At 41.8% G+C, this 12,648-nt stretch overlaps 1 protein-coding gene across 1 annotated transcript in view; it reads right to left on the bottom strand.

Moving 5' to 3' along the window:
• Positions 1–12,648, bottom strand: part of RAPGEF5 (Rap guanine nucleotide exchange factor (GEF) 5) — a 188,113-nt gene that overhangs the window by 19,476 nt on the left and 155,989 nt on the right. The window contains 7 exon segments of the mRNA XM_010577614.1: positions 101–279; positions 1,484–1,606; positions 3,376–3,473; positions 6,197–6,346; positions 9,370–9,448; positions 10,390–10,420; positions 11,239–11,336. Coding sequence (XP_010575916.1) covers positions 101–279; positions 1,484–1,606; positions 3,376–3,473; positions 6,197–6,346; positions 9,370–9,448; positions 10,390–10,420; positions 11,239–11,336 — 758 coding nt within the window.

Raw genomic sequence — 12,648 nt, 5'->3', positions numbered from 1 at the left:
CAGGATGACAAACTGGTTTTCTTTCTTTGCTTTTGCACCTACTTCTCACCAAATAAAGCATGCAAATTCAAGGATTTTTGTTGCAACTTTAGTAACTTACTGGGCAGCAATCTTGATGAACTTTTTGACTAGCTGTACACGTTTGCAGAGCTGGCTGCAGAGGAGTATCTCGGTGGCAACCCAAAGCTGGACCTCGTTGCATCTTTGAAGCAGAAGACTAAGATTCTCAGTGTTTTCAGCACTGCCCTGTCTGCTGAACGTGAAGTATATCAGCTCTTGCTGGAAGACAATCACAATATTATTAGGGATATAAAAACAATTTAAATGTAAATGAATTATAAATTATTTAGAAGTATGTTTTTGAAACAAGACCTGGTTACAAATGGTTATTTTTTCATTCTCCATGAGCCAACCACAAATGATTCAGGGTCCAGGTTTGGCTTAGGAAAGTCTAGAGGCTTATTACAGTAGGCAGGTGGACTGGAAGTCCCGCAAGACATGCTTTTATTGTGGGATTTCCTGCAGTTCCTGTTCTGGCTACAGCCAGGTATAGGACATAAACAATCTGTCTCTCTGTATTTCATCAATTCTGTTCCAGTATGAAAAAGTAACCATATCAGACCATTGCAGAATCTGAAAAATTTCCATTCAAACTTCTTCCTAAAAAAAGACAAGTTTTCATCAACAGAGGTGTGGGTCTTAATTTCTATGAAAAAACAAAACCACTTGACCAGCTCTAGATTTAAAGTCTCTAACCTGAATAAAAGAACCTGAAATGAAAGATCAAGGAAAGCATCTGATTAGAAGCAAGGGAATTTCCCATTCATTCTTCTCAGAAAGCCAACATGCTTTTCAGTGAATGATATTTTCAAGTGACATTTTGTACTGTTAACTGTGTATTTTACTCAGCGGCAAACACCAGAACCTATCAAAGTCACTGAAACAACCCAGCGGGCACTGAAGTGGGCCATTATCCCATTTTGTGAAGCCTGCCCAGTATTTTTTATCTCACTGAAGCATAGCAAGAACAGTAATGCGACCATCTAAATTGCTGAAACTGTGAATTCTTTTGTGGTTAAAGTGATATCAAGGACGCCTATTTGTGGAGTCTTATATTTACAGAACATTATCAAATGCAAAGGACAATTTGCATATATAACATACTCACACAGACAGTTTTTAGAGAATAATCATGCTCTTCTACTCTCTCGAAGCAAATCTCAATATAACCCACCAGGTATACAGGGAACATATGAGACAGCCCAGCACAGGGAAGTTACAAACCTTTGACAGATTTTTTCAGTATCAAGGATTGTGACACATCTCTTGGACCCGGACTCTATGCCACCACTACTGAGCTGCCAAATCACGCTGTCATGACGGTGAACTGAGCACCAAGGAATACTGATGCTCCAAAATGCATCATAGTGGCACAACGCTGCATGAGAGTAATATACCTGGAAGTGGATACGGTGCTACTTACCTCATGAATTGCATTGAAGAGGCTCCAGTCAAAGTTTGTTAGTTCTAAGGCAAGATCCCAGGTGTTGATTCCCAAAATTCTCACAGACCTTTGCTGCAATTCCTCATTTTCAGCAAATGGGTTCTAAATCAATAGCCAAGAGCAAAAAAATCCTCAGCAAATGCGAAAAGTTCTGCAGTGAAACAGCTACTGGACCAAGGTACCAAACAGACCTAAGTAATCTTCTCTAAGTGCACTCTGAGGGTTTTTTCCCCCCACTAATCAAAATCAAGGAGTTATAGCCTATTTAATAAATAGTTTGAAACAGGAAATGGGTCAATACGATCATTGATTTGCTATTGGATTAGGCCTTCTCCCTCTCTCTCTCTTTCTCTAAACCTTGAATATAAAACAATGACCAAGCAGGCGGCATAATGAAAATAAAATCCCTGAAACCATCAGAAAACAAAATCTGAATTAGGACACTGGGAAATTTTTGTATTATAAGATAAAGGAATCATTCTGCAAACATAGGGGATTTAGAATAAATACATACTACTTGCCCTCCAATCCACCTTTACAAATAACATAAATCCATACATTTTATGATTAATCTACTCCAAATGTAATCACCAACAAACAGTAAACCACTGTGGGTCCTGATTCATAGAAGTTACTTAGCATATTACTGTGGAGTGTACTGGTACTGCTGATGTTAAGGGTCATTTGACATTTCCTTTATTAGCTCAGATTTTCAAAGGTTTGCATTTCTCTTGGGTTTTTTTTACCTCATCAGGCTGAAACTTGGCACATGAACCATCTGCCAAGATGAAAGATTATTCTTATCAGTCAAGCCATTACTTTGGTGCTATATTTCTGACAGTTACAGCAAGTTTCACAATTTTTATTATGTAACTAATGAAACTAGATTGGCTGTCACCTGTCTGCACTGGAAACCTTCCCTTAATATTCGCGTTTTTAGAGGTGGCTAGAACACCGGAGATAATGGGGATAACAGATTACAATGATAGCAGCATGTCAGCTCTTCGGGGCACATTGATCCAACAAAATGTAAATAGACATTTCTCATCCCTAGGATGAATGCACAGATCCTAGCAGTACTGACATCATGTAAAAGTCAGCTGTGATACTGTCCCTGTGCTTTCCTTGAAACATCTGCATAATTAGCAGAAAACTATTGAAAGAGTAATTCTTTGAGCGCCTGACTGTTCCTACCTCACTGAGGTTTTGGGAAATCATAGGGGGAAAGAGTTTGCAGTCCTGGTTTCTGAGGACAGAGGGAATGAGGGAGACCTGCTGCCCTTCAACTTGCTCCCCTCTCCAGCACCAGTGAGAGGATGGAGAGACAGACAGAAGGAAGGGAAGACGACACACTACCAGCAATATATGCCAGCCACAGACTGACCATGGGGCTGCCACAACACTGGGGTCACACTGATACCCAGTAATTCTGCTAGAACTCACACAACATCTATTTCTACATGTAGTAATTCCACGGAGTGTGTCCATCACCTCATATGATTATGCACCAGCCACTTTAAGTGTTACAGAGGCACAAGGGCGGGAGGGAAGAGTCACACGGGCCCTGAAGAATAATCCTTATCCCATCCAGTCCTGTACAAGCACAGGTCAGGCTGATGTAGATTGAAAGATTTAAGCCGCACAGAAGGTTTGGTCCATTTGAAATTGATGAACAAATTCCATTACTGTTCAGTCAAACAACTGCTGTTAATGCAAGATACTTTTTTTTCAGGTATAGAGCCGCTCAGTAAGCTTTACTAAGTAAGCAAAAAATAAATTCTGTATTGAAAAAGCCCTCTGAAAGGAATATTAAGTTCTTCATCTGGAGTCAGACAAATAAAAAATGGGAAGTATACAATACAGATCCTTACCAAAGAATCAGTCAGATCTTTTCGATAGACAAACATACGACTGGAGGTCTCGAAAGATTTTGAGATAGCCAAATCATTTGGCTGTAGTTCATGTTTTTCTGTAAAAACAGAAAACAAAACACAAAAGCCTCAGAAAAGGAGTAAAAGCTGTATATAAATATGAGAAAAACATTACAAATATATTTGTAAAGCCACATCAGCTTCTTAGAATGGAACTAAGCATCAAATCCAGTCCCTATTGGGACGATCATCTCCACACTATTCAGGCACAATAAAGGTGAGATGTCTCTGATGCTGGACTAGAGCACAAAAACTTCCAGCATCTGCTTCCAACCTGGACTTCACATAGGATAGAATGGAAAGAGATCCTTGAATCATCTATTCTAACCTCCTATGCATTATAGAACATTTCACTTCAACCCAGCGCATCTACTGTAAATGTAGCGACTTTTGCTAGAGCAAAGTGTCTCGGCCTCCAGAGACTGAGCTGCTGCATGTCACTGACAGACAAGAGCAGGGGTGGAGATGTCATCAGTAGCTACGGCCATCTGACAGGTGAAGAATTTTAAAGAATCCCAGCGCCACAAAATTCACCCCATGGAGCAGAGTTGAAGAGTCCTTTATAGTACGGTATTTACAGAAATCCCTGTAGACCTAGAGTAATTCATTTAGAAAACATCTGAGTAAAAGAGCAGGACACACTAAACTGGTAGCAAAGAGAAAGGACGTTTTTTGCCTCCACTCCAGAGTACTGGTTCAGCTCTGGGCAACCTTGGATGCTGCAGAGAAAGGTGTGGGGAAAAATAAAGTAAAACCCAGGACACAGCTAAAAAACTGCCCTGGGAAAACTGTCTCTTCCTGTGGGCTCCAAGTAATCTTCTGGAGACCTGACACATGAGATCTGATTACAGTGACTGTATTAATGTTGACCCAAAAGCACTCCAAGTATGTTGACAGCTACCTTGGACTTTTCATTGCCCATGAGGGAGGAGTAGGACCAGGAGGAGTCTGAAAGCCAAACATCATTTCAGACTGTTCTCCCTTTTATCCATGCTCATGCTGACACCAGATACATTTATGTTGAACTACCAGTATGTTTTTTTAAGGTAATTTTGAATAAAAAGAGCTTGCTTGTTCATTTCAGAAGTACAATAAAAATGTTTTCTCCAATGCTTACACTGCTGCCCTCCAAGTGGAGGGCAGATGACAGTCCTGAGTCATGCAAATAGCAAAAAAAACAAAGGGGAAAAAAAAAAGAGGGTGGCAGGCTGGTCTTTATTGCTTGCAGCACAGGAGTGACAATGTATAAGAACAAAGATACTGAAATTGTGGTACCTCCAATTAATTCAGGCAACGTGACTAAATAACATTTTAGGGGTTACAATGGTCACGTACAAATGACAGTCCTATTGTACCTGCATTTTAATTGTTGTTTATTATTGAACAGCCAAGTGGCAACCACTTCTATTCTGTGGCTTTCTTGGGAACCAATGTGGTCTAAAGATAATAGTGTGTTTCATTATTTATGAATTGTTGGTTTTCTTTAGCTAAGTAGGCAGTTAGCACCAGATTTATTGCTATCAGAGCAAAACTTGCCCTGCTCTTGAACAGCAGCGAAAGATCTGAAAAACAGCAGCAGCACAGTGATTTTGCAGTGCTGTAAAATGCACTGGAGGCGAGTTTGGGCACACACAAGGGTAAAAAGAGTATGCCTGCAAATGATGTAGCCCAGCTGGCCAGGACACCTACGTGTAATGCTCCCTACATGTGGCCGCTCTGTGCCCAGGCTCTCAATAGCCAGAGCAGGACACCATCTCCCTGCCACCCACACCAGTGCCCTGCAAAAAAATGGTTATTTAATTGAGCTTGGTGTGGGGGAAAAAAATGTGACCTTCCAATTCTGAATCAAATAAACTAACAGAACAATCCAGCATTTGCGTACATTTAATTTAACTAGACTGAGAAAGAAGTAGCAATGAGTGCTATATCTCTGAGAGTCCATCCTTTGTCCCAGGGGATCAACACCAACTAATGTTATCTGAGGATATGACCAAGATATTCTACACTCTTAGCACCTTTTTGTAAAGTCAGCTTTGCATTTCTGTGCACCTAGTTAAATTGCTTCCTTTATATTCCCTAAGAGCCAAAAGACTCCACAATGAGCAACACAATCTGACCAAAGAGCTTGAGACCTGCCAGACACCAAAGAAAATCTTGGGGGTTTGGCTGGTCCCTAGTATCAGCCCATGATCAGTCTGGTCTTCCTTAAAAAAAGACAATAAGCCTTTCTGTTCAATGAGAAACACTAAAATAATAGCCAAAAAATGTCAGTTGTAAGCAAGACTTCTTACAAAGTACTGCTTAGATTGCTCACAGTATTTCAACTGTGCAAATATATGTCTCTCTCTTTCTGCTGGAGAATATTCATTACCCATGCCATAAACGAGGAAACAGCCACACATATAGTATTAGTTATTCTCTTTTATATTTTTAAAGCAAACCATGCCTCATCGCCTTCCAAATTAATTTAAACACGGAAGTAGGAGATTTATCTGTGGGGAAAAAATAAAATCTTGCAGTGCTGCTGGAGACAAGAGTCCTTTACAATCCCTTCCCAGCGAGGAGATGCCGTATCCGATGGTACCCAAGAATGAGCTGTTGCCATGGAAACGACTCTCTGGGAAGCAGCTCCTCATTGTTCCCATGGTCATCCAGCTGTGGGCTTGCACAGGAACAGCTGTATCCTCGCACCAGAAAATGTCAGCCCTCCCTTACGTGATGTACTAAAAGGTAAGTAATCATATGAAAGGAAGTTATTTACCACCAGAGAACGTGACTGTCACCAGTGCCAACTCCTCCTCCGGGTACTGGATCTTTTCTGCTACGATCTTCAGTATCTCCTGAGCTGAAGTGGATACTTGAGCTTTCACACTGACATAGGAGTGCTCTGTTATATACACACGGCAGAAAACTGCACAAAGGAAGAAAGACACGCTCAGCGGTAGGCAGAGACACCTGAACAGAGCAGGAGATGATCTTGCAGACCCGACCATGGCAATGCCTCGGCTGCCTCGCTGCTGCGGCTGGCTGCGGCTGCAGGAAGGGCAGCTGCTGCACCCTGGCCCACAGGGACATGAAACTAAGCATAAACGTCACCGTTTACCCCCTTCTCACCTCCTCTCCCTGAGAAATGAGAGGGGCAAGCAAATGGAAACAGAGACCCCCACAGCAATACCTACTTAAGACTTCCTACTGTGAGGATTTGTCACAGACAACCTCCTCTCCTGCCTATCTTCTTTGCAAACTCAGCTGTTGCCATCTTTTCTCCCTTCCTTTTAGGGTCAGATAAATCACCGTCCTTTCAGTACATTTCATATCCGCTGCAGAAATTATTTTGGACCTCCACTTCCACCTGGAACAGGAGGCTTTGCAAAAACAGCGCTCCCCAGTCTTCATCCACTCCAGCTTATCTGTCTAGACATCTAAACTACTTGCACTGCCAGAGTATTTTAGCACCAGTAGAGGCTGCCCAAAGAGCAATGCAATTAGTTCTGACAACTCCTTCCCTGAATCACTTGCAGCACACATAAAAGAGACTGGTTTGGAGAAATTCCCTGGGCTCATCACTTCCACTGTAGCCCATGAGTGGGTTCGGCTCTGGGAGGGAGATCCCCAGCAGTAACGTTGTGGTCAACTCAGCTAGTACTTTGTTTCTGGTACAAAAAGGGATGTATGCTCTTCTCAGCCTGCCAGAATTTTAGGTTTACATCTTTTGCCAAGTTTGCCGTAGCCAGTTCTTTGAAATACAGCTGCCATCCTTAAAAGGGAAGAAACAGAGCTGCAGACTTGCATAAATATTTCAAAAATTACAACATCTGCTAATAAGAATTGCCACAACTCTTGGCTTCATACTCACTTCAGTACTTAATTAAACTTTCCCTTTCCTTCTAGTCTAGCACTTCTTATTGTAGACAGGCTGCTACCACAAGACAAAACTTTAGTCTCCAGAAATGCTGTATTTTTTTAATTAATTTTATTGACAGTTGTATGTAGCAATAGCTCTTTGCTTGTCCTACAAATCTTCATGGCTTCAGGGCACTTTCATTAACTGAGACCATGCCAGAAGCAGTTAAGAACTCTGTCCTCAAGAATATCTTTTTTGTGTGTTGTAGTAAAGAAAAAATGAAGATGAGAAGGAAGGAGGAACTTAACATTTAGCCTTGGGGAAGAAAAGTGATTTGATTTTATAATTTTTTCTTAACCTGTCTCTGCTGACAGACAGTAAATCAGATGCTCATCCTATGGCAGAATCTCACTTCAGAATGGATATAAGTCATGAAAAGATAGAGACATCAAATTGCACGCTAAATTACTAGGTAGAAAAATAAATTTTAAAAAAGCTGACAGGAATATTTGGACTCCATATGCAGAGTGCGACACAAGTTGCTTACAGCAAATTTGTTTGAAATCTCCTCCCCTCTGTCATTTGGGAGGGGACAATGACAGCAATGCTAATTTATAACTGGGCTATTGACATATCCTTTGTTTAACATTGAACTAAGCCAAGCCACAGGTCAGGTCCTCAAACACAACCATCATACTGACTCTCCCAAAGCCTGTTCCCCATGCACCTTTCCAACGTTGTATCTGCGGTATCTATTGGCATGGATGATGCCACCTCTTCAGCAGCCCGTGCTGCTCCTCTGTGAGGTGCAGGAGGGAATGCCAGTGGGAGGAAGCGGCCATGGGCTGCAAGTTGCCCTCGTAATGCTTACATTAGGAAATAAAATGCTTCCAGCCAAGTGGCATGGTGTGGCTTGGACTGACCCATCCTCCACAAGCACTATCGGTCAGCAGCACTCCACCACACCAACTTAGATGTCCACCCTCATCATCCGTCTCTCCTCTCCCCGACTCCACTGTTGTTATTTCATTTCCTCAATCCCATCATCTTCTGTGGTTCATGCTCTCAAGGAGTGAGATAAAAGCAATTTAGCAGTCGGGTTGGCCTTGCTGGGTACTGCCCTTCCTGTCCCCACAGCCACACTGTCTATCCCCTCTCTTGTGCCAGCACACTTCCCTCCCCACTTATGTATGAGCTGTGTCCAACTTTTTAAGAAGAAGAATGAGTGTGAGGGTTCTCATCCAGAAATACTATTTTTAGAAGCAGCCTTGATAACATAAACCTCAAATAAACTTATACTTGAAGCACGGAAAAAGGATATCTATCAGTGCGGAAAGACTTGGCATTGAAGGAGCTTAGTTTTTATTCTGTCACAAATGAGCACTAAAAATATACTGACTCCAAGTGAACTTCCGGAGTTTTGTTCCCAGTGAGAAACAAAGATATCATCAAAGGACGAGACTTCCAGGTAGGAGGACCTTCTGCCTGTTCGCTGCTTGTGTGCATGGTGTTATCCTCCTCTCCGCCTCCTTCCTCATGCAGGCATTACAGGAGGGTGACTGCCTCACTGTGTTACTGCACCAGCAGCGATGAAGGGAAATTGCATTTTGAAACGGTTGACATTAAAGTGAAGTGGCACCTTGCACTCCACGCGGAGACATTTTCAAGGAGAGAAGGAACTAAGGCGGGTTCCCAGAGCTAGCAGATCCTGGCCCATTTCATGTGACAAGCTTATTCATTCACCCTTCACAACCAAGATCTAGGTCAAAAAATGGAGAGCATGAAATGGAGCAGGAATTACGCCTGGTGGATGGGCTGCCAGCACTCCTGGGAGGCACACAGCTCTGCTACAGGGCTGCTGGAGGAACTGGACAGGGCAAAAATCCCTTGAGATACCATGTCACTGTTGAACCTCTGCAAAGCAGGAGGTAGGAAGGTAACCTTACACAGTCCTATCTTTCTTCTTTTGTAGCCCTAAGGTCCTGTTCAGAAGCTGTATGTCAGTTAAAAAAAATTTACATTATGGGCAGCCCTTGAGAAACAATTTTGCAGTTTTGGAGTTTTTCCTCCACTCTTTCAATCATACTTACTTTCCTCTGTTTCATTCATGGTTCCTCTGTGCTGCAGCCAGTTCTCCTTTAGACTGAACTGATGGAAAAAAGTTTTATTCTGTGAGGGAGTGGGAGAAGGAAAAAAAAAAAAAGACAACAGTGATTCTTTGCATCCCTGCCCTTTACAAAGCAGTAATTCACAGAACACAGCATTCAGCCCATACATCTGGCCAAAAAGGTTTCTGTATAGGAAATCCACCCACCCTTTCTTGGGCCAGTAAACTGGGAGTTGCCTTACTAAATAATGGCCAAGGTGGGGATTTTGTAGGAAGCAGGACATGCCAAGGCTAAGCAGCCTGCACAATTCAAGGTTCTCTGTAGTCATGTTCAGAGCCCATTTCTTATACACTTATTCTTATATACGTTTCCTATGTATCAATCAGCCTATTTAGCAATTTCACTACAATCTCATGTTCTGCCTTCCACGTTTCCACAGTAACACTTTAAGCTTATTACACACTTCAGCTTCAGCCCAGTAAATTTGACGAGCACAGCAGTTCACCTCTGTGCAGTTTGTATGCCAACTTTCTCCGGCTGCGTCTTCTCCCTCCGGTTAAATAGACAGATTCATGTTCCTCACTTCCTTTCTCTGTCTCCGTCACAACAAATCCCCCCTTTGCTCTGTCTACTTGACATCCATGTCAATGCCGGTGCTCAGCCTGGTTTGCCCAGGTTGCTACATCTCTCCAGCCCGGCGGGGACACGCTCCCAGGCCTTCCTCCTGAATTCTGACATCTCAGAGCATCTTGTTAAGATGCTAATACTGTCACAGCCACTGCAGGTTAGCTCACACAGCTGATATATCCAGGCTGCACTGGCAGGAAAATAAAAGTTCCTTAAGCAACATTGCAGATCTAACCTCACTGATGTATCCTGTCATGTTTTTGGCCACCAGTCACTTTCAGCTGAGAAGCCAAGAAAAGAGAGGGAAGTGGGCAGAGGGGAAGAAAGTGAGATTGTAAGTTATTTAGCAACCAGCAACAAATAGGTTTACATTACCTTCCGGTGAGGTGAATACTCATCTACAGTGCTGAAACAAAAAGGAAAAACCAAATTATTCCCTCCAGCCAAAGCTTAGGAAAAGGAAGTTTTAGCTTTTACAAAGTTTACAATATCAGAAAGTTTTTAACGTTAAATGGTCACCACAGAATGGCTGCAGAGCTACCTCAGGGAAAGTTAAGGGTGTCTGGCTCAGCCAGAAAACTTTTCTGTAACTTGCACAATCGATGTAGTGAAAAGCAATGCTCCCAGCCCGTGAGCTGCCAGAGAACACGGACACAGCTTAGGCCCCAGGGGTAAGCAGTGAGGGTCACCCTTGGGGACACAACTCTTTCCACTTCCCCAACAGCCAAACCACGGAAACAAACTCCATTTGTTGGAAAAACATGCCAAGGAAATATCTTTTACAAATACCATAATTATAAACATGCCAAGGAAATATCTTTTACAAATACCATAATTATTAGTAAAATAATAACCCTGTGATGACTATTACAAGAAATTTGATTCTCAGTACTGCAGATTGCAGAGAGAGAATGAGTATGAAGGTACCATCTGACGATGTCACAGACTGCAGCTTCTGAGGGAAATTTTGCCAGCTTTTCCACAAAGTATCACTCTACTTGTAAGTCATCCCAACCAAAACTGATGGGAGTGACTGCTGAACCACACACACCACCCAACAAAATCAGAGAAGACTGAATAATCTAGGTTTAGTTTAAGGAAGACATGGTTTGTAAAAATGAATATAGTACTTGTATCACTCATCACTTTACAGCAAGATGACAACAAAAATAAATTACACTCTAAATTAAAGGAGACTTGATCACAAATATAATCAATACTTACTGACGACGATGCATCCCAAGTATCTTCTGAAATTCTTTCAGGTCCTTCTCAAGAATGGGATATTCGTACACATCATCTAACACATTCCTGTATATCGTCTACAAAATAAAACAGTATCAGCAAACACCTGATAACTCAAACATAAATCTAAGGCATCACATCAGTGGTCTAAATCTATTCAGGCACTAGTGTACTAAAACAAATTTCATCATATTTTTACAAGACCCATAAGGAGAGAATGTTCCTGTTTAAATTTCCAGACTGGTCAATATTCAGCTCGCCTTTGGAGAAACACTCTTTGCATCATCACCAAGTGAGAGGGCAAAATGTTGACACACTTTTGTCTACTAACAGGAAGATTTTAAATAACACTTCTGGCTGTTACATGAAATCTGCGTTAGGTCAGAAGAACACATTCTGAAGCATGAGAACACACCACACCATCATCACTTATACAAAACGATAACAAACAGGTTCATTTGATTAAGACTTTTTTAAAAAGGAGAATGTTCTCCTTCACTTTTCCTAACATTTGCATGCATTTTAAATTGAGTTGATGTCTCTCACAAACAAATAACATCATACTCCTAGTTGTAAACCAATAAATAAACAAATAAACCCTACTTCTTATTTTGGGGGGAGGCATTGTCTGAATATTATCAATCACGAACCTCAGTTACATGTAAAAGACACTACTACCTCAGATAAGAGGTAAACAAACTGAATTGGCTTTCATGATTGAAATTGCTGGAAATATTTTCTCTATACTTTCTCAAAATCTGCACATAGATCCTTGTCTTTCCCTTCCAAGAAAATTAAGATCATATGTATGAGCTGAGTCATCAGGTTTGCTTTAGCCCAATTAACACACTTACATTTCTGAATTTCAGCATGAATGATTCTGGCCTACAATCCTATATATTGTTTTTGCACGTATAACTTCAACCATCATTAACATTACTGCTGTTCAATATTGCACAGAAGCCTCAAGCAGAGAAACTGTGACAATACACAGTCACACACCTCCATGGCCAGAAAGACAAGCCCTGCATCAAGGTAGGTGCAACGCAGTGAAATCTAACTGATGGCTGGGATAATGCCCCTTTCCAGTACATGCATCTAGTACCAAACAGCAAAAGTCCTAAGGTCTCTGCTTCCATATGCAGTGTGTCCTACTGCAAAAAACAAAACAAACCCCCAAAAAAGGCAGCTTAAGACTTTCTCCAAATTTAGTTCAATGTTTCATCCCTTTGTCTTAGGCAAAGGACTGAAGAGAACTAAAAGGCCCTTAAGATCTCCAGTTGCAGAGAAAGAGTCTCATCAGGAAAGGTGGAAGATCCTGCAAAGTCTCCTAAAATAGTTTCATCTTTCAACCGGGGCTGGGGGGGGGGGGGGGGGGGAGAGCACCAC

This window comes from Haliaeetus leucocephalus, unplaced genomic scaffold (assembly GCF_000737465.1).
Source record: "Haliaeetus leucocephalus isolate CR32 unplaced genomic scaffold, Haliaeetus_leucocephalus-4.0 Scaffold566, whole genome shotgun sequence".
Taxonomy (NCBI): domain Eukaryota; kingdom Metazoa; phylum Chordata; class Aves; order Accipitriformes; family Accipitridae; genus Haliaeetus; species Haliaeetus leucocephalus.
This window is presented reverse-complemented; position numbering and strand designations above follow the sequence as displayed.